General features: G+C 43.7%; 1 protein-coding gene across 1 annotated transcript in view; it reads left to right on the forward strand.

Moving 5' to 3' along the window:
• PHF24 (PHD finger protein 24) overlaps positions 1-22,629 on the forward strand; it is a 106,428-nt gene extending 83,799 nt beyond the window's left edge. The window contains exons 4-8 of the mRNA XM_069964866.1: positions 6,075-6,153; positions 13,016-13,218; positions 13,463-13,629; positions 18,454-18,555; positions 21,337-22,629. Coding sequence (XP_069820967.1) covers positions 6,075-6,153; positions 13,016-13,218; positions 13,463-13,629; positions 18,454-18,555; positions 21,337-21,433 — 648 coding nt within the window. The 3' untranslated portion in view covers positions 21,434-22,629. The remainder of the gene's footprint in view (positions 1-6,074; positions 6,154-13,015; positions 13,219-13,462; positions 13,630-18,453; positions 18,556-21,336) is intronic.
• Positions 22,630-22,905: the final 276 nt, after the last annotated feature.

Here is a 22,905-nt window from a genome sequence, read left to right on the forward strand (position 1 = left end):
GGGCTCAGCTGGGGCTGTTTAAGTCAAGTCCTGAATCCACAGGAAAACACATCTGCCTATGCTACCACGTGGGCATCAGAATGACACACGATCAGGGAGTTCAGATCCACCTAGTGGAAGAGCTAGTTGTCCAGGAGACCCTCAAGTTGCAGTAGAGACTCAGCCTTTGCACTTATTTAAACTACTGATTAGTGTTGGTACCCCAATACCCTTGTAGACTCCTTCAGTGGTAGCAGAAGTAGAGAAGACAGTCCCCCAGCGTGGATAGGTTAGTCCCGTCCTTCACCACAGCTTCACCGCCAGACATGGCTAGGATATAGTAGTCAGAAGAAATAACAGAAGGTTTCTGGTGGCAGCCAGGACCTGGAAAAACATGGTCAGCAGGCTATGTGAAGATAGCCTGTCTCATATACTGGTGACTGGAACAACTAAAAACTGAACAAACCTACAACCAGTCCCACCCCACAATATATATAGGGCAAACAGGAGGGGATCTGATTGGGCACTAGGCAATGGGTAATGTAAGGAATATAACTACTAGTGAGGACTGACCTTCAAGCATATTTGGGTTCATCCAAACCCAAACTCTCGGCATTTCATTACCAGTGGCTGAAGAAGTTGTAGGGAGTCCTGGAAAACACGGATACAAGCATAGGCCATAGGCTGTAGTTATGTTTTTTCCAGACTCCCTAGGGCTGCATCCAACTTCTTCAGCCACCAGTAATCAAATGCTAATACTTACTAAAAGCTGTTTTGCAAGGCCGCCGCATGATCTGCTTGTATATTATATATATATATATACGTTTTTACAGGAGTTCTGAGTGGATTTCTCAATCTGCATAATGGATCCATTTGCTGTTTTTATTGCTGGTCATGTTTGATTGATTGATTGATTGATTGATCAATTGATTGTTTGTTGCTAGGAACTTTCAGGTGTCACTGTCTTGTCCGGTCTGCCTCAGTCTGGTTATATTGTTGTATATGGATTCATTTTGTTTCTTTGTATCCTGTCTGGCGTTTTGGTTTATTGCTATTGCTATCCTTCCCTGGACTATCTTTGTCCTGTTCATTCTGTCTAGGTAGGTTTTTAGCGTCTGAAGGGGTTATCCAGGATTACAAAAAGTGCAGTTAATTTCTTGCTCAAACAGCGCCATCCCCCCATCCTCAGGTTTTGTGTGGTATTACAATTTAGTTCTATTCACTTCGGAGGCACTGAGCTGCAAAACCAAACTGAGGACAGGAGAGGTGCTGTTTCTGGAAGAAAGCCCCCTTTAAAGTGTTACTGTTGTTTACTTTTCTTTTTTTTTTTTTTTGGCAGAAATCAATAATACGGGCGATTTTAAGAAACTTAGTAATTGTGTTTATTAGCCGAAAAATGTATTTTTATCATGAAAAAGCAGTTTGAAGCTCTCCCCCCTGTCTTCATGGTTTTCTATAAAGAGGGGAGGGGTGGAGGGAGATGAGGCACTAAAACAGGACAACAAAGAGTTCATTTACAGCTACATCCTCTGAAGTAAGTACTGACCTCTCTGACCTCTGAATACGGCTTTTACACAGCTCCCACTGTGTAATCCTTTGTTCTCTGCTCTCTGCTGGCGACCAATCTCCCTCCTCCCCCCTCCCCTCTTCATAGGTTACACAGGGCACAACTGATGTAAAAGAGTCAAGATTTCCCCATAATGAGCAGTGAATGAGAGAGAGGAGGGGGGGACCTGGGGAAAATCTTTTTGAATACAGATAATGGCATATTTGCTTAATAAACCCAATTACAAAGTTTCTTATAATCACCTGTACTATTGATTTCTGCAAAATAAAAAACAAAAAACGACAGTGACACTTTAACCCTTTTAATTTTAGATATTACTCTGGTGTATTCCAATATTCTTCTTATTGAGTTTTCTGGCCCTGTTATCCTCTGATAGTCCCTACTGTCTGTGTTGTCTTCTTGCATGTTTGTTCCCACTATTCTGCCCTACAAAAAGTCCTGGTGGTATCTGAGTATCAGGAGCCATTAATAGGACTCTAAAGGCAACTACTAAAGGTAAAGTCAATAAAAAAAAGTAGAAGCGAGTTGATAGAAAAGGACAAGTCAAGGACTTTTACTACCCGCTTTAATTCTTTGTTGATGCTCGGCTTCTGGAATTGATGGCGCTGTCCGTATCGGGAATCTGGTCTGGGCTCATTGAATGCCTTCTCACTAAGCTGGCTTTTCCCTTTGAAGCTTCTCCGCGGTAGGCCGGGGCGGCTGTTTGCTTTCCTTGCAGTTTTACACTGCTCGCTCCCTGTGTATTATTATTCCTCTCCTGCAGTGGGATCTCGCGTCTACTTTAATCTCCTCCGACGCCTGTGGAGATGTGTCAGACACCGTGCTCTTCTATCATCGGCACACAGGACGGAGACTGAAAGACCTGGTCTAGTGACGGAGAACGTTTTGTTGGCCGGTTAACACCTGAAAGACCAGTTATACACAAGCATAATATGTGTGTGTGTTACGGCCATTCTGTACGTCCAGGGGGGACTTGTTATAAAAAATTACATTCTTCTTATAACGAACCTTAAAGGGATATTTCACTCAAACATAACTTTTGATATGTTGTTGCCCATGGTGAGACTAACAATTCCTTCCATACTTGTTATTATTCAGTCTCCTTCCCCCAGTTCTGAGCTGCTGCTTTCTGCTGAAGACACAAAAATCTGTGTGTGAGCTTTTCTCTCGAAAATCTTTTTCTCTCAAATCAACTGGTTGCAGAAAATTATATAGAGGTGTAATTTACGTCTATTTAAAAATCTCCAGTCTACCAGTACTTATTAACTGCTGTATGTCCTGCAGAAAGTTGTGTATTCTTTCCAGTCTGACACAGTGGTCTCTGCTGCCACCTCTGTCCATGTCAGGTACTGTCCAGAGCAGGAGAGGTTCTCTATGGGGATTTGCTACTGCTCTGGACAGTTCCTGATATGGACAGAGGTGGCAGCAGAGAGCACGGTATCAGACTGGAAAGAATACACCACTTCCTGTAGGACATACAGCAGCTGATAAGTACTGGAAGACACTAAATTTTGTAATAGAAGTTAATTAGAAATTTATATAACTTTCTGAAACCAGCTGATTTGAAAGAATTTTTTTTTCACTGGATAACCCTTTAAATTGTTCACACAAGTTGATTTAAAAGAAAAAAAAGTCAGTGGAGTACCCAGACAGTAAGACAAACTCAGCTCTACTACATCAGATAAACGTATGCAAATCCCATCTGTCAGCGTTTGACAAATGTTCTGGCCGAGCCGAGTATACGGTATGACCCGTCCGGCCCCACAGCCCGTGACTACAGAAATGAAGTCTGTACGTTGTGGATTTCAGCTATATACCATCATTTATCCGCGTATTATACGCTCTCTGCCCCGCCAGGCTTTAATATAGAGGGAATAGAGTGTGAGCGGAGATTAATGGCCGTAATTACCTTGTACTTTCTGTATATTAATATTGTTCTGGATTTTATTGGAAGGACCCGAGCATTGATTTACTGTCATAATAAATACGCGGCGTGTTCCCTGGGGAAGGCGAACGACAGAGGACGTTGCTGATACACGTCGGGGCAGAAAACTGACAGCTGCGGATGAAGACTGCCATAGAAATCGAAGGATTTCATACCGGATTATAGAAGCCTGTTCATCTCTTCCATGCATCCGAAGGGGACTTCAATAAATCCATGTGCAACCCGCATAGGATGGATGGAAATGATTTACTGATATTTAATTGAAAAAAATCCACTATAAAACTACTATATATGTATATATATATATATATATATATATATATATATATATATATATATATATACCCCTAATGAGATCTGTCCATTTCATAAAGTGGGATTTTATAGTTCTCAGGAACATTGGAGGTCCAGGTGGTCAGATCATAAAGTGGTGACAGATCCTAGTAATATACCGGCACTATATCAGAGGGTAATAGCAAATCAATGGCCTATATATATATATATATATATATATATATATATATATATATATATACAGTGGGACCTTGGTTTAAGAGTAACTTGGATTGAGAGCATTTTGAAAGAAGAGCTCACAGTTTTTCAAATTTGTAACTTGATTTAAGAGCATTGCTTTGGTTTAAGAGCTCCCTGTTCAGGATGGATGGGGGGGGAAGGGCATGGTCTGCATAGCGGGGTCAACAGCACTGTACTCTGACCCAGGAAGTCTCCCTCACCTTCCAAATCATAGCAGATCCACTTCAGGCTGGGGCTTACATCAGGGGACAGGACTGTGGAGGTAATCTCTCCATAGCTGTAACCCCTCTCTCCCCGGACAGAGAGTGCTGCTATACTGTGTCCACATCTGCCCTGCTCATTCCTTCATGCTCCCTTCAGTCTCTTTCAGCCCTTGTGCTTCCTATCCTCTCCATTCCTGCTATAATGTGCCTGCACTTACACTCAGCTATACACACTGCTGCCATATTATGCCTGCACTCACACTCAGCTATACACACTACTGCTATAATGTGCCTGCACACATACTCAGCCATTCACACTGTTGTATAGAAAAGTTTCTGTCACTGTCCTCCTGCACAGCTCTGTGATTCTCACTTACTGATTGGTCCATGCTGGACACACCCCCTTCCCCATTGCTGTCACGTGACCACACAGACCTCTGACAGCAGCCCTGCTCCTCTATTCCAGCCTGTTGTACTACACTTCTGCATTATGGGGATCTGCAGCTCCTGTATCTACAAACTGCTGCTGTATTTTCAGGTTTATGCCCTTACTATAACTTATAATATGACATATGCATGCATATGAGATATTAATTTAATTGGTTTTACATGTTATTCAGATTAATAAATCATTATTTTTGGGGTGTGGAACCAATTTTCTGCATTTCATTGATTACTTATGGGAAAATTTGCTTTGGTTTAAGAGTGGATTTGGATTACAAGCACGGCCCCGGAACGAATTATGCTCGTAATCCAAGGCACCACTGTGTATATGTAGTTATGTAGTCCAGACAGTTTAGCATATGTAGATTATATATATATATATATATATATATATATATATATATACTGTATATGCCTTGTACACACCTTCTTTATTTTATGTCATTTATATGTAGGTTGCTAACTATATAAAAGGGAAACTATCAGCTGGTTAGACGACTATAACCTGCTGATATGTCCCTATAGCACAGGAGACGCTGAGGAGGAGGGCATGTTGCTTACCTTCATCCACAGTGCATCCTGGGGCACCCATTAGGAGCACTGCCAATCCTTAAGCTATGTTCACACTACATAAAACTACGGCCGTTGTTGCCATCGGCACCCTTTATAAACATATTGAGGAGGACAGGACACAGACGGGGACACTGGAGCATAGTCAAGCAGTAGATGCAGTACCATGCACAAGGCATGAACAGAGTCCGCTCAGCCAAGGAGCCAGATGGCACTGGAGCGCGGACAGGTATGACTGTGATAAAAAATAAAAGGATTATCTCTCTCTAAAGGAGTACTCCAGAAGAAAACAATTACATTTAAATCAACTGGTGTCAGAAAATTATGTAAATTTGTAATTTACTTTTATTTAAAAATCTCAAGTCTTCCAGTACTTATCAGCTGCTGTCCAGTCTGGAGAGGTTTTCTACGAGGATTTGCTGCTGTTATGGACAGTTCCTGACATGGACAGAGGTGGCAGCAGAGAGCACTGTGTCAGACTGGAAAGAATACATCACTTCCTGCAGGACATACAGCAGCTGATAAGTACTGGAAGACTGAAGATTTTCAAATAGAAGTCAATTACAAATCTTTATAACTTGCTGATACCAGTTAAAGCGAAAACATTTCCCCTCCCTCTGGAGTTCCCCTTTAACACAGCATTTATATGTTATCTATTGTCACATACAGCCAGTGCGTTCTACTCCTGTTCATTGACAACTTTCCTCCCATCATTATAAGTATTGGTAGATTTTTTCAATCAGAGAAGCATCCAGGCCTTGTCTCTGTCTGACATTTCATTAGGCCGCTGTCTACATATCTGATGTGTGTGTTTTTTTTCCTTTCCCCGCAGGACAATCTGAACCTGTTGCTGACGGAGGAGGAGATGTACAGCCTGATGGAGACGTTCAGTCAATGTAAAGTGATCCCAGGTGAGGACGCAGCCATCCCAGCGTAATAACTGCAGCGTATACTCCCCGGCCCTTGTTATCTAGCAGACAGGATAATAAAGTCTCTGTATACCCCGGGGGCCTTACTATCCAGCAGCTGAGCTCATTGTCATCACAGATTTCCTTTGTTGTCACATGCAGGGGGGGTTTTCCCATATAATGAGCCGTGCCCAAACATGGCGGCCAAAACCGCTGCATTACAGGCCAACTAGTATAGAAAGGCTCTGCAGGCCTAGGGCACAGATGCTGTAGGCAGTGGCGTAGCTACCATAGAGGCAGGGTAGGCAGTTGCTATAGGGCCCGTGCAGGAGGGGGGCCCGGGGAGAAGGTAAGAGCATGTGTCCTTCTGCTTAACCCCTTATGTACTGCAGTGTGTAAGTGACCCAATGTTTACTTACAGGCTGCAACACAAAAAAAGGGTTAACAAGCAAAAGACAGAGATCTCTGCTTCACTGCACTGATAACCTCTGTTCTCCAGCTGGCAATCAAGTAGGAAATTGTACAGAGCTTCATGCAGAGGTCAGGGGTTATCAGTGCACCAGCAGTAAAGCAGATGTATGCACAGTGCTTTGTGTTGTGCTTAGGGAAAGGGGGCCCCTTAAAATATTTTGCTATGAGGCCCTGTGAATCCTAGCTATGCCACTGGCTGTAGGCAACAACAGATTGACTCCCTGTCCCACCACGCCGCAGCAGAGAGCACTGTGTCAGACTGCAAAGAATACACCACTTCCTGCAGGACATGCAGTAGCTGATAAGTACTGGAAGACTGGAGATTTTATGAAATAGAAGTAAATTACAAATCTATATAACTTTCTGACACCAGTGGATTTCAAAGAAAAATCTTTTCACTGGAGTACCCCTTTAAAATTGTCTTTTTATAGGTTTTTAAACTAATACTCCTAAATAGAAGTAAGAAATACACGGCTGCTTTCTTCCAAAAGCAACCATCGACCTTCACGGTGCTGGGCTGCCATGGGCGAAAACATTCCGTATCGACACTGGCTTGTCTATATATCGGCTTGCTTACCATTGAGGTCAATGGGCATCTGATGCCCGAGACTAATGAGTTTTCAGTCCATTGTTGCAATTACTGTGGAAACAACAGATCGGTTTACTTCCCCTCATTTGCTTTAATGATTGAAATATCAATTCAGGGAGAGAGGGTATTTTTTTATAGTTTTTTTTTTTTTTGCACCAAAAAATTGCAAAAAATTGCAAAAAATTTTTTTTAATTTATATAAAAATAGAAATGGTCTGGGCTGGTAAGCGGATGACGGTAGGAGTCTCCAGCAGCCCCTGTGCAGCCTCTCCCCGCCGTCTCCGGCGTGCTGATTACCCACATGTCACAAGTACTCTCAGCCATAATTACATTTCCTATTTGTTTATTGCCACACATACAATTTTTCAGTTTGTAATTGCCTAATTAAAGCCGGTGCTGCATGTTCGAGTTGGGTTTGTTACAAGAAGCAATCATTTCATTAGCAATCAATCCTATAGAACATCTGCTGCTCCGAGCGCATCGGGAAATAATAGGAGGGAAACCGAACGGGTATACGGTCCTGACGTCATGGGGGGGGGGGGCTCAGGGCCAAAACAAAAACAGGAAGGCGTCACTGGCATAGAGGACTGATTGCTGAGTGGGATCACGTCATTGAGGTGTAGAGAACACGTTGCTGTTGTTATCGGACTAGGTTCCCACATTTGGGCCTACCCTCTACCTGTATAGTGACAATGTTTCATAGACCCAGGCTGAAAAATACTTATACACCTGCCTTTTGTCTGACTTTTTTCAAGCCAAAAAAACACTAGAACTAGAAACACTAGAAAAAAACACCAATGCGGCACACAGCGCTTTTTTTGTTTTTTCTTTATTTCTTGTATTTTTTCTGCTGTTTTTGACTTTATGTGTGAATAATCCTTTTTGTGGTTTAGGCGATTTTGTCTGTAGAACCTTTTTATACTTTGCCATCACATGACCTAGCTGCTGGACCACAAAAGGTGACAAAAACGCCAGTAAAAAAAAAAAAAATGGCAATGGCGTTTTTGAGACAACCAGAACAATCCCCTTAAAGCGACTCTGTACCCATAATATGACCCCCCCCCCCCCCCCCCCAAACCACTTGTACCTTCGGATAGCTGCTTTTAGTCCAAGATCTGTCCTGCAGGTGATGCAGTTATTGTCCTAAAAAACTACTTTTTAACTTGCAGTCCTGTGCCCAACGGGTGTGGCTTAGAATATCTGTGTTCTAACTTTGCACCACCCCTCCACTTTGTCCCTCCTCCCCACCCTCTTCATCATTAGGAATTGCCACTGGAACATTTTCTCCATGTTGAACATTGTACAGGTCCTTAACGATCCAGCCCATGTGCTGTGCTGACACAGGTGGGGAATAGGAGACAATCTGCCTGGAGCATTCCTAATGATGAGGAGGGCGGGGAGGAGGGACGGAGAGGTTGTGCCAGCCTAATGCACAGACACTCTAGGCCACGTCCGTTGGGCACGGGGCTGCAAGTTTAACCCTTTGAGGACCAGGCCCAAAATGACCCAGTGGACCGCGCAAATTTTGATCTTTGCGCTTTTGTTTTTCCTCCCCCCCTTCTAAGAGCTCTAGCACTCTCAGTTTTCTATCTACAAGCCATGTAAGTGCTTGTTTGTTACAGGAATAGTTGTACTTTGTAATGGCGTCTATCATTTTACCATAACATGTATGATGGAATCCCAAATATATTATTTATGAAGATATAAATAGGTGAAATCGTAAAAAAGAATGCAATATGGTAACGTTTGGTGGGTTCCTGTGTCTACGTAATGCACTATATGGTAACAGCGACATGATACTATTATTCTATAGGTCAGTCCGAACACAACCATATGCAGGTTACACAGATTCTCTAATGTTATATATTTATTTTAATGAAATCCTTTTTTTGGGCAATTAATTATTAATAAAATGGGACTATTGTGACGCTTATAACAGTTTTATTTTTTCACCTACGGGGCTGTATGGGGTGTCATTTTTTCCTCTAGTTTTTATTAATACCATATTTGTGAAGATCGGACGTTTTGATCACTTTTTATTAATTTATTTTTTTATATAATGTAACATAAAATGGGTAATCCGCGCATTTTTATCCCTCTTTTCGTCTACGCTGTTCGCTGTTCATAATGACGCTTGTTATATTTTAATAGATCGGACAATTACGCACGCTACGGTATATTATATGTTTATTTATTTTTATATGTTTTATTTATATAATGGGAAAGGGGGTGATTTAGACTTTTATTGGGGGAGGGGTTTTGGGGTAGTGTATTGGTGATTTTAACTTTTTTTTTTTTATACATTTAAAGTCCCTTTGGGGGACTTGTACATACACAACTTTCATTTTGTACACTGATCATTGCTATGCCATAGGCATAGCATTGATCAGTGCTATCAGCGCTCTGCTCATTGAGCCTGCCTGTGCAGTCCCAGTGACCAGAGCACCGATCGGACCGCACGGAGGCAGGTGAGAGACCTCCGGCGGTCCGTTTTAACGAGTGTGACTGCGGGGGTCCCGATCGGTAAGTGACAGGGGACTCCTGGGGACACTTAAAGGCTGCGTTCACACTACGTATATTTCAGTCAGTATTGCAACCAAAACCAGGAGTGGATTAAAAACACAGAAAGGATCTGTTCACACAATGTTGAAATTGAGTGGATGGCTGCCATATAACCGCAAATAACGGCCATTATTTCAATATAACGTCCGTTGTTCTAAAATAACAGCAAATATTTGCCATTAAATGGCGGCCATCCACTCAATTTCTACATTGTGTGAACAGATCCTTTCTGTGTTTTTAATACACTCCTGGTTTTGGTTGCAATACTGACTGAAATATACTGACTGAAATATACATATACTGACTGAAATATACGTAGTGTGAACGCAGCCATACACTGCGGCCGCGCCGCGGCATTTAAGGAGTAAATGTCACGCTGCAGCGCGATCGCTGCAGCGTGTCATTAATGGTGATTGCAGCCGGCCCCCACCTGCTATGAAGCGCGCTCCGCTTCAGCCCCGGTACCCGTGAATAGAACGGCGCCATAAATGGGATTTGGGCCGCAGTTCAAAAAACGGACCGTGGCACCGGCTTCCCCATGATGACGCCCTTCTATCCGTGGGTCATATTAAAGAGGATGTACCTGATGGCACATCCTCTTTAAGAAAGCTGTAGATCCCAGGAGCAAGTAATTGGCTCTTAGGTCAACTAAAGAAATCTCTTTTCCTGAACTTTTTGGATGTAATTTTTGGGCCAGAATCTGGGCCACTGCAGAATATTATCTTCCTCTTCTTGACCAATTCAGTTGTGTTTGTTGTAACCCAACCCTCTAGACCAGGCATGTTATACTGCGGTCCTTCAACTGTTCCTGAATCCTATTTAATGAAATGCCATCATGGTTTTGAAGTCTATGAAGTATTTGAGGACTGTCTAAACAGGTTTTATACCAAGCAGAGGATTCATACACTCGGCAGCCCTCCTATATTCCCATCAGCTGTAATTTTCCTGTAACAGATGTGTGCATACTGCACGGAGCCTCCGGAGAAATCCCTAACTACCAGTATATTATTAGACTCTGGGTGTGGGAAAAAAAAGTAGCACCTTGAGCTCTGAGACCTAGGGAGAAACTCGGATTAGTTCCTGTTTGCTGATAAAAACCTACATGGAGCTCTCATCTCTGCCGGTACATGTAACCATAACAAAATGGCAAAAAAACACACAATAATCACAAATCTCTGTCAATTACTAAGGATATATTTGGAGAGAGGTCATACAAGTGGAGGTCCACCTGTGCTGTAGAGCCACGATTCTTAGCCCATGATCGGCAAAAGAGAGGTCATACAAGTGGAGGTCCACCTGTGCTGTAGAACCAGGATTCTTAGACGATGAACGGAAAGAGAGAGCTCATACAAGTGGAGGTAGACGTGTGCTGTAGAGCCGGGATTCTTAGACCATGATCGGCAAGAGAGAGGTCACACAAGTGGAGGTCCACCTATGCTGTAGACCCGGGATTCTTAGACAATGATCGGCAAGAGAGAGGTCACACAAGTGGAGGTCCACCTGTGCTGTAGACCCAGGATTCTTAGATCATGATCGGCAAGAGAGAGGTCACACAAGTGGAGGTCCACCTGTGCTGTAGACCTGGGATTCTTAGACAATGATCGGAAAGAGAGAGGCCATACAAGTGGAGGTCCACCTATGTTGTAGAGCCGGGATTCTTAGACCATGATCGGCAAGAGAGAGGTCACACAAGTGGAGGTCCACCTATGCTGTAGACCCGGGATTCTTAGACAATGATCGGCAAGAGAGAGGTCACACAAGTGGAGGTCCACCTGTGCTGTAGAGCCAGGATTCTTACACAATGATCGGCAAGAGAGAGGTCACACAAGTGGAGGTCCACCTATGCTGTAGACCCAGGATTCTTAGATTATGATCGGCAAGAGAGAGGTCATACAAGTGGAGGTCTAACGGTGCTGTAGAGCCAGGATTCTGACACGATGATCGGCCAGAGAGAGGTCACACAAGTGGAGGTCCACCTATGCTGTAGACCCAGGATTCTTAGATTATTATTGGCAAGAGAGAGGTCATACAAGTGGAGGTCCACCTGTGCTGTAGACCCTGGATTCTTAGGCAATGATCGGCAAGAGAGAGGTCATACAAGTGGAGGTCCAACTGTGCTGTAGACCCAGGATTCTTAGATTATGATCGTCAAGAGAGAGGTCATACAAGTGGAGGTCCACCTGTGCTGTAGACCCGGAATTCTTAAGCAATGATCGGCAAGAGAGAGGTCATACAAGTAGAGGTCCAACTGTGCTGTAGAGCTGGGATTCTTTGGCGTTGATCGTCAAGAGAGAGGTCACACAAGTGGAGGTCCACCAATGCTGTAGAGCCAGGATCCTTAGACGATGATCGGCAAGAGAGAGGTCATACAAGTGAAGGTCTGTCTATAGAGCCAGGATTCTTAGACGATCATCAAGAGAGAGGTCATACAAGTGGAGGTCCACCAGTGCTACAGAGCAGGGCTTCTTAGGTGATGTTCGGCAAGAGAGAGGTCATAGAAGTGGAAATCCAGCTGTGCTGTAGAGCCGGGATTCGAAAGCCATGATCGTCTGGAGAGGGGTCACACAAGTACAGGTCTGCTTGTGCTGTAGAGCCGCGATTCTTAGGCGAGGATCGGCAAAATGGTCTGTTGAGGCTTAAACAATGATAGGAGTCATCATAGACTCCATTCTATGGTCAGGCAGATTCTGCCATCTGAATAAAGAATGGGCATGTCAATTCTATGGGCGGACGGCGACACCCGCTGGAGTCGATGGGACAGGCGAAGATGCATGTGGGAGCGTGCAGGGGCGAGTGGTGGAATCGGCGGGAACTTCTCCGTGCAGATTCCTCAGTGTGAACACACCCTTAGACAGCAGGACCAGGTGGGATTAATAGTGGCCGTGTCAGAATAATAAAGACATGCTGGGGGGGTTAGTATAAGGCAAGAATCAGGTTGGTCTAGCTATTAAAACTGAAAGTAATTATTTTTCAGTTAGAAAAATTTAGAAGCTCTCTTCCTGAAACAGTGCTCCTCTAGTCCTCAGTTTGTGAGTGGTATTGCAGTTTAAATTCCATTGAAGTGAATGGTAAGGAGGACAGGTGTGGCACAGTTTTTTAAAGAAAGCAAAGTTATTTTTTTCTAAAAACCCCTTTACGGGATACCTTTACACGCTTTTTATATCTACATTTCTGCTTTTTTATGTATCTGTTTATGATATGTATATTAATGCGCTCTCTGTGGATGACTACTCTCACACACAGAATGTACTCTTAACCTGGACGACTTCCTCCACTACAAGCACCTGATGAACCGGCGAATGCAGGAGAAGCAGCTGAGCGATGAGCTGGAGGAACAGGCCAGTCTCCAGTTCTCCTCCATGGACCCCGAAAAGAAAGGGCAGATAGAGTGGGCTGACTTCCTATCCCATGAGTCCATCTGCTTACTGCAAAAGCTGCGCTCACAGGTCAGTCGTCTTCACAAATAGCGAGATTACCGCAGGTCTCTTAGTTCTGTTATGAATGGAAATACAGATGGAGTGTATGGGAATGTTTACACAAACCCAGACTAATAAGTTCCATTAGAAGTCTGTGCCTCAGTGCCGCCATGCAGAAGCGGTAACCTCCCGGCCACCATGTAATAATAACTCATGGCGTTCTCTCCGTGAAGCCTGTCATCATTTCCTGTAATGTGTAATTTGTCCTGTCTAGAATTCGCTGCTGAGGCTTTTATCGGTAAAGGAGCGGGAGCGAGCTCGGGCCACGTTTCTGACCCTGGACCAGGATAATGACGGCCTGATCACCGGCAGTGAGTGCAGAAGGGCCCAGCATGGCTGGTTCCGCAAGCAGTCTAAAGAGACCGTGTCGTGTAATGTCAGGTGAGAGGACATCTCCGATACTCCGATCATGTGTCATGTATAAGCTTTGCCTAAATATTCCTCTGCGTTATCCTGGCATGATAGCAAATCGGGGAGAGTGTGTTGTCGATGTGAGTGTGGAACTACCATAGAGCTTATTTAAAGGGAATATGCCTAGTCCCTTACTGGAACATTTTTTCCTATTTATGTAAGTTTTTGTACATTGTTATAGGAGCTGCCATCTTACCTGATGCTGTATAAGCTGTAATCCATTATCTATTGTGTATAATAGAGATATAATACCATTACATGTCTTCATATCCTCATGCCATTACACAGTGCTCATTTAAATAAATAGACAATGATGTAATAGAGGAGGGGTCAGGAAAACCTGCCTATGTATTAAAGGGGTTGTTCACAAAAAAAAATTCTTTCAAGTCAACAGGTTCCGGCAAGAGCCAGAGATTTGTAATTTACTTCTATTTTAAAAAAACAAAACAAATCTAATGTCTTCCAGTACTTATTGGCTGCTGTATGTCCTGTAGGAAGTGGTGTATTCTTTCCAGTCTGACACAGTGCTCTCTGCTGCCATCTCTGTCCAGAGCAGTAGCAAATCCCCATAGAAAACCTCTCCTGCTCTGGGCAGTTCCTGACATGGACAGAGGTGGCAGCAGAGAGCACTGTGTCAAACTGGAAAGAATACACCACTTCCTGCAGGACACACAGCAGCCGATAAGTACTGGAAGACTGGAGATTTTTTTAATAGAAGTAAATTACAAATCTCTGGCACTTGCTAGCACCAGTTTTTTGTGAACTATAAAAAATAGTGGAGGTCTGCTACACCTAACCCCTACGGATGGAATCCACCCTCTTCGAGTGCACCACTATCCCAGCGCTCACAGGATATAAATGAATGAATAATATGTACCAATGTAGAGGGCTCTCTAGAAGCGGGTGATATGTTGCAAACACTGTGGAGACAATGATTTGTACACCTATATAAATTATACATCAACATTTATTACTTGAATCTCATCAGTCAAACATCGCTATAAAAAACCTTATATAGGTAAAACTAATAGTAGAAAGCAATCTAGATGTATAGGAAATACCTAAAATTTGCATAAAATACCTAACTAGTATAAAAATAAAAGGGTAGGACAGTGGAAAAGTAAAATCTATGTGATAAAATGAAGACTTATGTGTATGGGGAGCCTAGTGAAGTTACCTGCGCCGGGCCCAGCGCAGGCAGCTCACCTAAATGATTTTAGCAGTAGTCCCAAATCTCGAGGTCTGGCATGAGCTCGTATCGCTGTGTGGCCGTTGAAATAATTGTATTAGTGTCCTGGTGAGACAGCTTGCTTTTCAGGTTATACACTTTGAGGTGAAATAAAGTGATATTTGAATGACAAATGGTGGAATATCCACCTCTCACCCTGTTGGTGGTCGCTCTCACGGTCCGATATGGTGTTGTAGCGGTAATCTGTGTCTCAGTCAGTTCGGCTTCTTTGAGATCTGTGCAATTAAGATCTGATACAGCACAGTGAGCTATTTCATGCTGTTTGCGGCGTCCGCATGCATGTGAGCGCGCGCTCTTGCTAACTGCCGCTTGGTTTAAATGTCCAGGCAGATACGGCTTAAGTTCGGGATCTATACTCCAAAAATCAGTGAATTTAAAAGGCTCTGTTATCCTTGGTTCTTGAACGCGTTTCAGGAGATCTACTTGCTCCTTTCCTCAGCAAAGAACTTTGGATAACCCTAGTGCAGCCATATCAGTTTGGACTTTATATCTGTTCCAAACATATCTACAAGACCCGTACTGGATCGTTCCGGATGGTTTTGCCATGTTTTTCAGATCATTTTGTGCCATATAGTTATTTTGTATAGTCACTTATATCCCGTATAAAGTTATATAAATGGGTACATAATCTGGTATGTACCCACACACAGGGAGATACTCATCCCTTTACAGGTCCAGATAAACACTCCTATCTTGATTTTATGTCGAGTGGAGTGCATCAAAAGAAATAAGAAACATCAAGTCTAATGTACCAGATTATGTACCCATTTATATAACTTTATACGGGATATAAGTGACTATACAAAATAACTATATGGCACAAAATGATCTGAAAAACATGGCAAAACCATCCGGAACGATCCAGTACGGGTCTTGTAGATATGTTTGGAACAGATATAAAGTCCAAACTGATATGGCTGTACTAGGGTTATCCAAAGTTCTTTGCTGAGGAAAGGAACAAGTAGATCTCCTGAAACGCGTTCAAGAACCAAGGATAACAGAGCCTTTTAAATTCACTGATTTTTGGAGTATAGATCCCGAACTTAAGCCGTATCTGCCTGGACATTTAAACCAAGCGGCAGTTAGCAAGAGCGCGCGCTCACATGCATGCGGACGCCGCAAACAGCATGAAATAGCTCACTGTGCTGTATCAGATCTTAATTGCACGGATCTCAAAGAAGCCGAACTGACTGAGACACAGATTACCGCTACAACACCATATCGGACCGTGAGAGCGACCACCAACAGGGTGAGAGGTGGATATTCCACCATTTGTCATTCAAATATCACTTTATTTCACCTCAAAGTGTATAACCTGAAAAGCAAGCTGTCTCACCAGGACACTAATACAATTATTTCAACGGCCACACAGCGATACGAGCTCATGCCAGACCTCGAGATTTGGGACTACTGCTAAAATCATTTAGGTGAGCTGCCTGCGCTGGGCCCGGCGCCGGTAACTTCACTAGGCTCCCCATACACATAAGTCTTCATTTTATCACATAGATTTTACTTTTCCACTGTCCTACCCTTTTATTTTTATACTAGTTAGGTATTTTATGCAAATTTTATGTATTTCCTATACATCTAGATTGCTTTCTACTATTAGTTTTACCTATATAAGGTTTTTTATAGCGATGTTTGACTGATGAGATTCAAGTAATAAATGTTGATGTATAATTTATATAGGTGTACAAATCATTGTCTCCACAGTGTTTGCAACATATCACCCGCTTCTAGAGAGCCCTCTTTTGTGAACTATCCCTTTAATAGGGTATATAGGTTTTTATTGTTGTTTCAACATCATTTCGCAGGAAGATAACTCAGCAGGATCCTCACAGCGCTAAGATATAACATCCTGCATTATGGGAAATTAGGTTTTAATTCAGCCACTAAACATGCAGAACAGAACGTCCCTGATGGTCTCGTTAATAAAAGATAATTACTCTCTTATCCAACAATAAAAGATGATATTTTCTCCAAGCAATGGGCTGATAATCGGATTAGGGAGATGTGGAGACTCCATTACTGGCCTCCTAATATTCACCGGCTTCTTTATTCCATTATCCAGCCCTCGCCATTAATATAGGAACGAAAAGAGCGGCCGAGATGTTAAATATAAAATATGGCCGCACAATGCTGCGTTCGGTAGTCAAGTATTTCAGCCGGAGAACGGTCGCTTTGTTTTGGCTGAGGTGAGGCGGTTTAACCAAAGGGCAGGAGCCTGGGGGGGGGGGGAGGAGGGTCGGTGACTCCTTCCCTTTGGTTAAGCCGTTTTCCTAAGATCATTAGATAAAGCTAGAGGAAGCACATGGCTATGAACTTCACTCCTGATCTAGCTAATAAGAGTCGATGCCATAGACTTTCATGAAGCCGACTCCTGCTATCAGTCAGATCAGGCGGCCAGTCAGGGAGTGATGTCAGTGGGACCCAGGAGCAGCAATACGGGGGCATGGGGGCGGGTGAGTTTACTTTGTTTAGTATTTCCCTGCACCCTCGCGCCTCCTCCCTTTTTCAATTTCACGGGATATCTCCTTTAAAATTACTTGTCCCCTATTTACAAAATAGGGGACAAGTATGAAATTGTGGGGAGTCCCTACATGCCCCCCGGGGATCTCTGTATCAGTGACCCGGCTTCTTCGTTATGGATCTACCCCCTCGCAATCTCATAATTGTCCCCTATCCTGTGAATATGCCAAAAGTATTTTTAAATCGGAAAACCCCTTTAAGCTGCTATTGCGCCCAGCACTTCGTGACCAAGAACTAAGAGAGGATTCAAAAGGAATGGGAAATATTAAGAAAGGACTTACACATCTACTCATTTTTGCTTTTGGCTCAAAATTGCTGTGGAAATTAAAAAAAAAAAAAAAAGTACTGCCTTATTTGAAGCCAGCCTTAAAGGGATTATGCAGCATTAGAAAAACATGGCCACTTTCTTTCAGAGACAGCACCACTTTTGTCTCCAGGTCAGGTGTGCTGCTGTCTCTGGAAGAAAGTGGCCATGTTTTTCTAATGCTGGATAACCCCTTCAAGGAGACACTGAATATCAGTGGAAATGTACCAGAGCTGGACTCTCTGCCAGTAGTACACACACCTGGACTTCCTTTCCCTTACTTCTCCGGCCTAGCACAATGCCCACTGTACTCTTCATCACTATGTCATGACTTGGTGCTGGTGAAAGTCCCCTTGACTGAACAGGCTGAGGTATACAACCCAGGCTGGCTTGGTCTTCCCTTTTCTGTACAGAACAGTAGCTAAGCCCCTCCCCCACTTCCTGTGTTCCTCCTTGGTCCGTCTGTTACTAGAGAAGGAATTCGAACAACAGACAGTGAACACCCAGCAGCCAAACTTCTTTATTAGTGAAAGAAGTGATTTACAAAAATGGACAAGAAACCTGTTAGTATGCTTCTAGCAGGTTCCGTGATACTGGTGGTGGTGGTGAGCTTTACACCTGCACGTGACTCACATTATGTCACAGATAACAATGGTGATTATTATTATATATAAAGGCTGAAATGTTTATGTGTTCTTACCATCTATTCCAGTATAAGCCATGTTGGGCCCATGTCTGAGAGCAGCCCAGCCAGCAGCACAAGTGGGAAAAGCCAAGAAAAGGTGCCACTAACCACAGACCCAGACGAGAACAGGTAAGTGGACCCCTGGCGTACTGTATAATACTATAAAGCACCGCTGTCTTGCTGCATCATGGATTCTTTAACACTAAAAGTTAAAGGAGTACTCCGGCTGGAGTTTTGTCCTCCGGCTTTTATTGTTCCAGTGCCGGGTCCCGGATTGCGCCACCCCGCTCTCCAGTCCCGCTGCTGCTTCCTGGTCTGAGCTGTGGCTTGAGACGTGACATCTCAAGGCAGCTCAGCCATTTAGCGGTCGTAACAGGGGTTAGGATTAGTGATGAGAAATCATTAGAAAAATGGCCGGGTTCCGCCACATGGTGGGACACCAGGAGTTGAATGCCGAGTGTTTGTGTTCGGCCACGCGTCCGAAGCCAGACATATTTCCGATGTTTGCTCATCACTAGTATAGTTTGTTAATCATCTATAATATATCTATATATATCATCTACTATAACCTGGTGTGCAGTGAGCAGCCCATTGTATGTCCATCTATATGTTGCAGTGAAATTATAGAATCCCGGGAAATTATGGAATGAATGCGCCGTTCCATCACTTCCCTAGGGATTTAATCAAATGCCTGACCCCTTCTAGGGAAATGATGGAATGAACGGTTGAGGAGTCGCCCGGCTCTATGTTTGGCAGTGGAGGCGGACGGGGGAGCAAAGCAGCACACCTCCCCAGCAGGCACGGGAACTCCTGGCAGGCATACAGCGGCGGGGTAGTAGAGCAGCACACCTCCCCGGCAGGCATATGGCGATGGGGGGCGGACGGGAACTCCTGGCAGGCATACAGCGGTGGGGGAGCAGAGCAGCACACCTCCCCAGCAGGCATATGGGGGGCGTATGGCGGTGGAAGCAGAGCGGCACACATCCCGGCGAGCGTATGGGGGCGGACCAGGAGTGGAGCGGACAGGCTGGGGGAGCAGGAGGCGCGTAGCAGGGGAATCGAGCAGAACGGGGAGCAGAGAGGAGGCAGACGGGGATCAGACAGGCTGGGGGAGTAGAGAGGGGATACGGTAAACAAATTCTATGTCACAGGGGGAAATGATAGAGGTCATCCAATCATTTCCCTGAAAGGGGTCAGTGATTTGATCAATTCCCTAGGGAAATGATGGAATGGCGCGGTCATTACATCGTTTCTGGGGATTTGATCAAATCCCTGATTCTATCATTTCACTGTAACATATATATCACAATGGACTGTATCAGCGACCTAGGAAATCGCAGCCATATCTATGCGGAGGAATCTTGCAGATAACTTCCTCCCGAGCCCATATATCACAGATCAAGCTCCTGCCGCCTTCCCCTGAATTATTTCCCCGAATCCGGTATCATTAGGCGCCATTTAGCCTCTAATTTCCCCCCTTTTTGTTACTTCTGACTGTAATGACTACGTCTGGTTGCTGCGTATCACTCAGCCCTAATTTATTACTGTGTGTTCAAATGTTTAAAGACCTCGCTACGCCTAAATTATACAGCTAATAAAAAGCCGCCTGACACAAATTACTACTTGAACTGAGAACATTGCCAGATTTGGCAGACGAGATAAAAAAAATTACAAGAAAAAAGAAAAAAAACATTAAATAAAAATGATAATTGTCAACATGAAACAGAAAAAGATGGCTGAAGGGAAAGAACTGAAGCTTTCTCACAGTGTATACTGACTCCAGGGGATATACCGGTGTATCCATAGACCCTGTGGGGGGGATTTATCAAACATGGTGTAAAGTTACACTGGCCCAGTTGCCCATAGCAACCAATCAGATTCCACCTTTCATTTTCCAAAGAGTCTGTGAGGAATGAAAGGTGGAATCTGATTGGTTGCTAGGGGCAACTGAGCCTGTTTCACTTTACACTATGTTTGATAAATCTCCCCCTATGGGGTCTATGGGGTCAGTATACACGGTGAGAAAGCTTCAGATCTGTGTAGAGTATTATATGTCAGGAACTGTCCAGAGCAGTACCAAATCCCTATAGAAAACCTCTCCTGCTCTGTACAGTTCCTGACATGGACAGAGGTGGCAGCAGAGAGCACAGTGTCAGACTGAAGAGAATACACCACTTCTTGCAGGACATACAGCAGCTGATAAGTATGGGAATAATTGAGATTTTTAAATAGAAGTAAATTACAAATCTATATAACTTTCTTAAACCAGTTGATTTGAAAGAAAAAGAGTACCCCTTTAATCCATATTAAAAACAGCATAGGAACAAGATATACATGTGTGCAGATTCAGTCCTTAGACCGTACTTATAGCACTATGATTGTTGCTGGATTATCTTTCTTTATACTAGAGTTATAAACTGGGGGTACTTCCCAACTGAGAAACAGTACTTATCAGCTGCTGTATGTCCTGCAGAAAGTGGTGTAGTCTTTCCAGTCTGACACTGTTCTCTCTGCTGCCACCTCTGTTCATGTCAGGAACTGTCCAGAGCAACAGCAAATCCCCATAGAAAACCTCTCCTGCTCAGATCAGTTCTCGACATGGACAGAGGTGGCAGCAGAAAGCGCTGTGTAAGACTAGAGAGAATACACCACTTCCTGCAGGACATACAGCAGCTGATAAATATGGGAAGACTTGAGATTTTTAAATACAAGTAATTTACAAATCTATATAACTTTCTGATTTAAAAAATATTTTATTTTTCCCCTCCGGAGTACCCTTTTAAAAGCTTTCCTGGCCCTGACTCTCATATATGATTGACAGCTGTAGCATCCAATCAGAAGACCAATAGAGCTGTCAGCGGTAGCTGAGGGAAGAGAACATATAATCACTGACATGTCTCTCTCTCTCAGACAGGTGACCTGGGACGCCTTCCTGAAGGAGAATGTTCTTTATATCCTCGCCGCTCGACCAAACAGTTCTGCCATTCACCTCAAGCCATCGCTCTAAACAAGCCGAGGTCTCCTGCGCCAACAAGACCCGACCCCTGCCGGCTGCATGGAGGATGGAGTGGCGGCTACTGGAAGATGCTGCACCGTAGCCGAGCTGACACTCCACTTACATTAGCCCTATACATAGATGTCTTCCCCGATCAGCCCTTGTACAAATGACTTTATATTTTTAATAGCGGACCACCTTATGCTCTACTGTAGATATGGCGTCCACCCCTGAAGGATCTCACGCGGCATTGTCACCACCAAGGCTTGGACCTCCAGGACGACCTAGCTCACCTATAATTTATTTCCCTTGAGAGGACGGACACTAAGACCCTGAGGTCCTAGTCTGCCGGGGACTGGTACTGAGGATGTGGGCCCGCGGAGGCCGCTCTGTAGGCCTTTGGCTCTGACTCTTGCATCGTGAAGTCCATTGCTTATGTTTTTGGGTAACGTCAAGTTCACAGTCGTCTGTTTCGCCACTTACAGATAAGTTAGGGGTTAATAAGAATTTTACATCAACCACTCGAATCTGTATTCACAGGACCCTAGGGCGAATAGTCCCAGTCTATGTTTATATCATTGTATATCAAAACTAATGTAGATGAAGAAGATTTCGGGAAATCACCGTAGCGGACCTGTTATTCGGCATTGAAAAATGATAAAATTTTAAGCGGAAGTGATTCTGGCATTTAGTTTTCATCGTTTCACAGTTGAACTGTTCTACCCGCAATACCACCCCTGGCCACAGGGAGTGCTGTTATCATGGGACATGGTTATGAACACAGTGGAGCTCAAAGCACTGTGATTTAGATACATGGATTGTAGTACGCTATACTACCATCTAGTGGTGGATAATTGGAAAGTGCTTTTTTTAATTTTTTTTGCTTTTTGCTTTGCAATACAAACATAACACCATGTTTTTTTTTTTCTTCTTGTGTATCACAACATGGAGATGAAATAAAAATTAAATCCAGAGTTTAGTGACAATCAGAAACATGTTTTTTTTTTTTTGGAAGGAAGACAAGCTGACTTCTAATGTTAGGTATGAGGGTGTCAGTGTCATGCAGTAGATGAGCCTATATTGTTCCTTTGACAGATATATATACTGTATAGACCCTGTATACTGTATATCAGGGTCTATACTAGACTGCTTAATGTTAAAGGGGTAGTTCACCAAAATATGTTTCTTTCAAATCAGCCGGTGCCAGAAAGTGACAAAGATTTGTAATTCACTTCTATTAAATAATCTCCAGCCTGCCACTACTTATCAGCTGCTGTATGTCCTGCAGGAAGGGGTGTATTCTTTCCAATCTGACACAGTGCTCTCTGCTGCCACCTCTGTCCATGTCAGGAACTGTCCAGAGCAGGAGAGGTTTCTATGTGGATTTGCTCCTGCTCTGGAGAGTTCCTGACATTGACACAGTCTTCTCTGCTGCCACCTCTGTCCGACTGGAAACAATACACCACTTCCTGCAGGACATACAG

The sequence above is a fragment of the Dendropsophus ebraccatus genome, chromosome 3 (assembly GCF_027789765.1).
Source record: "Dendropsophus ebraccatus isolate aDenEbr1 chromosome 3, aDenEbr1.pat, whole genome shotgun sequence".
NCBI lineage: Eukaryota > Metazoa > Chordata > Amphibia > Anura > Hylidae > Dendropsophus > Dendropsophus ebraccatus.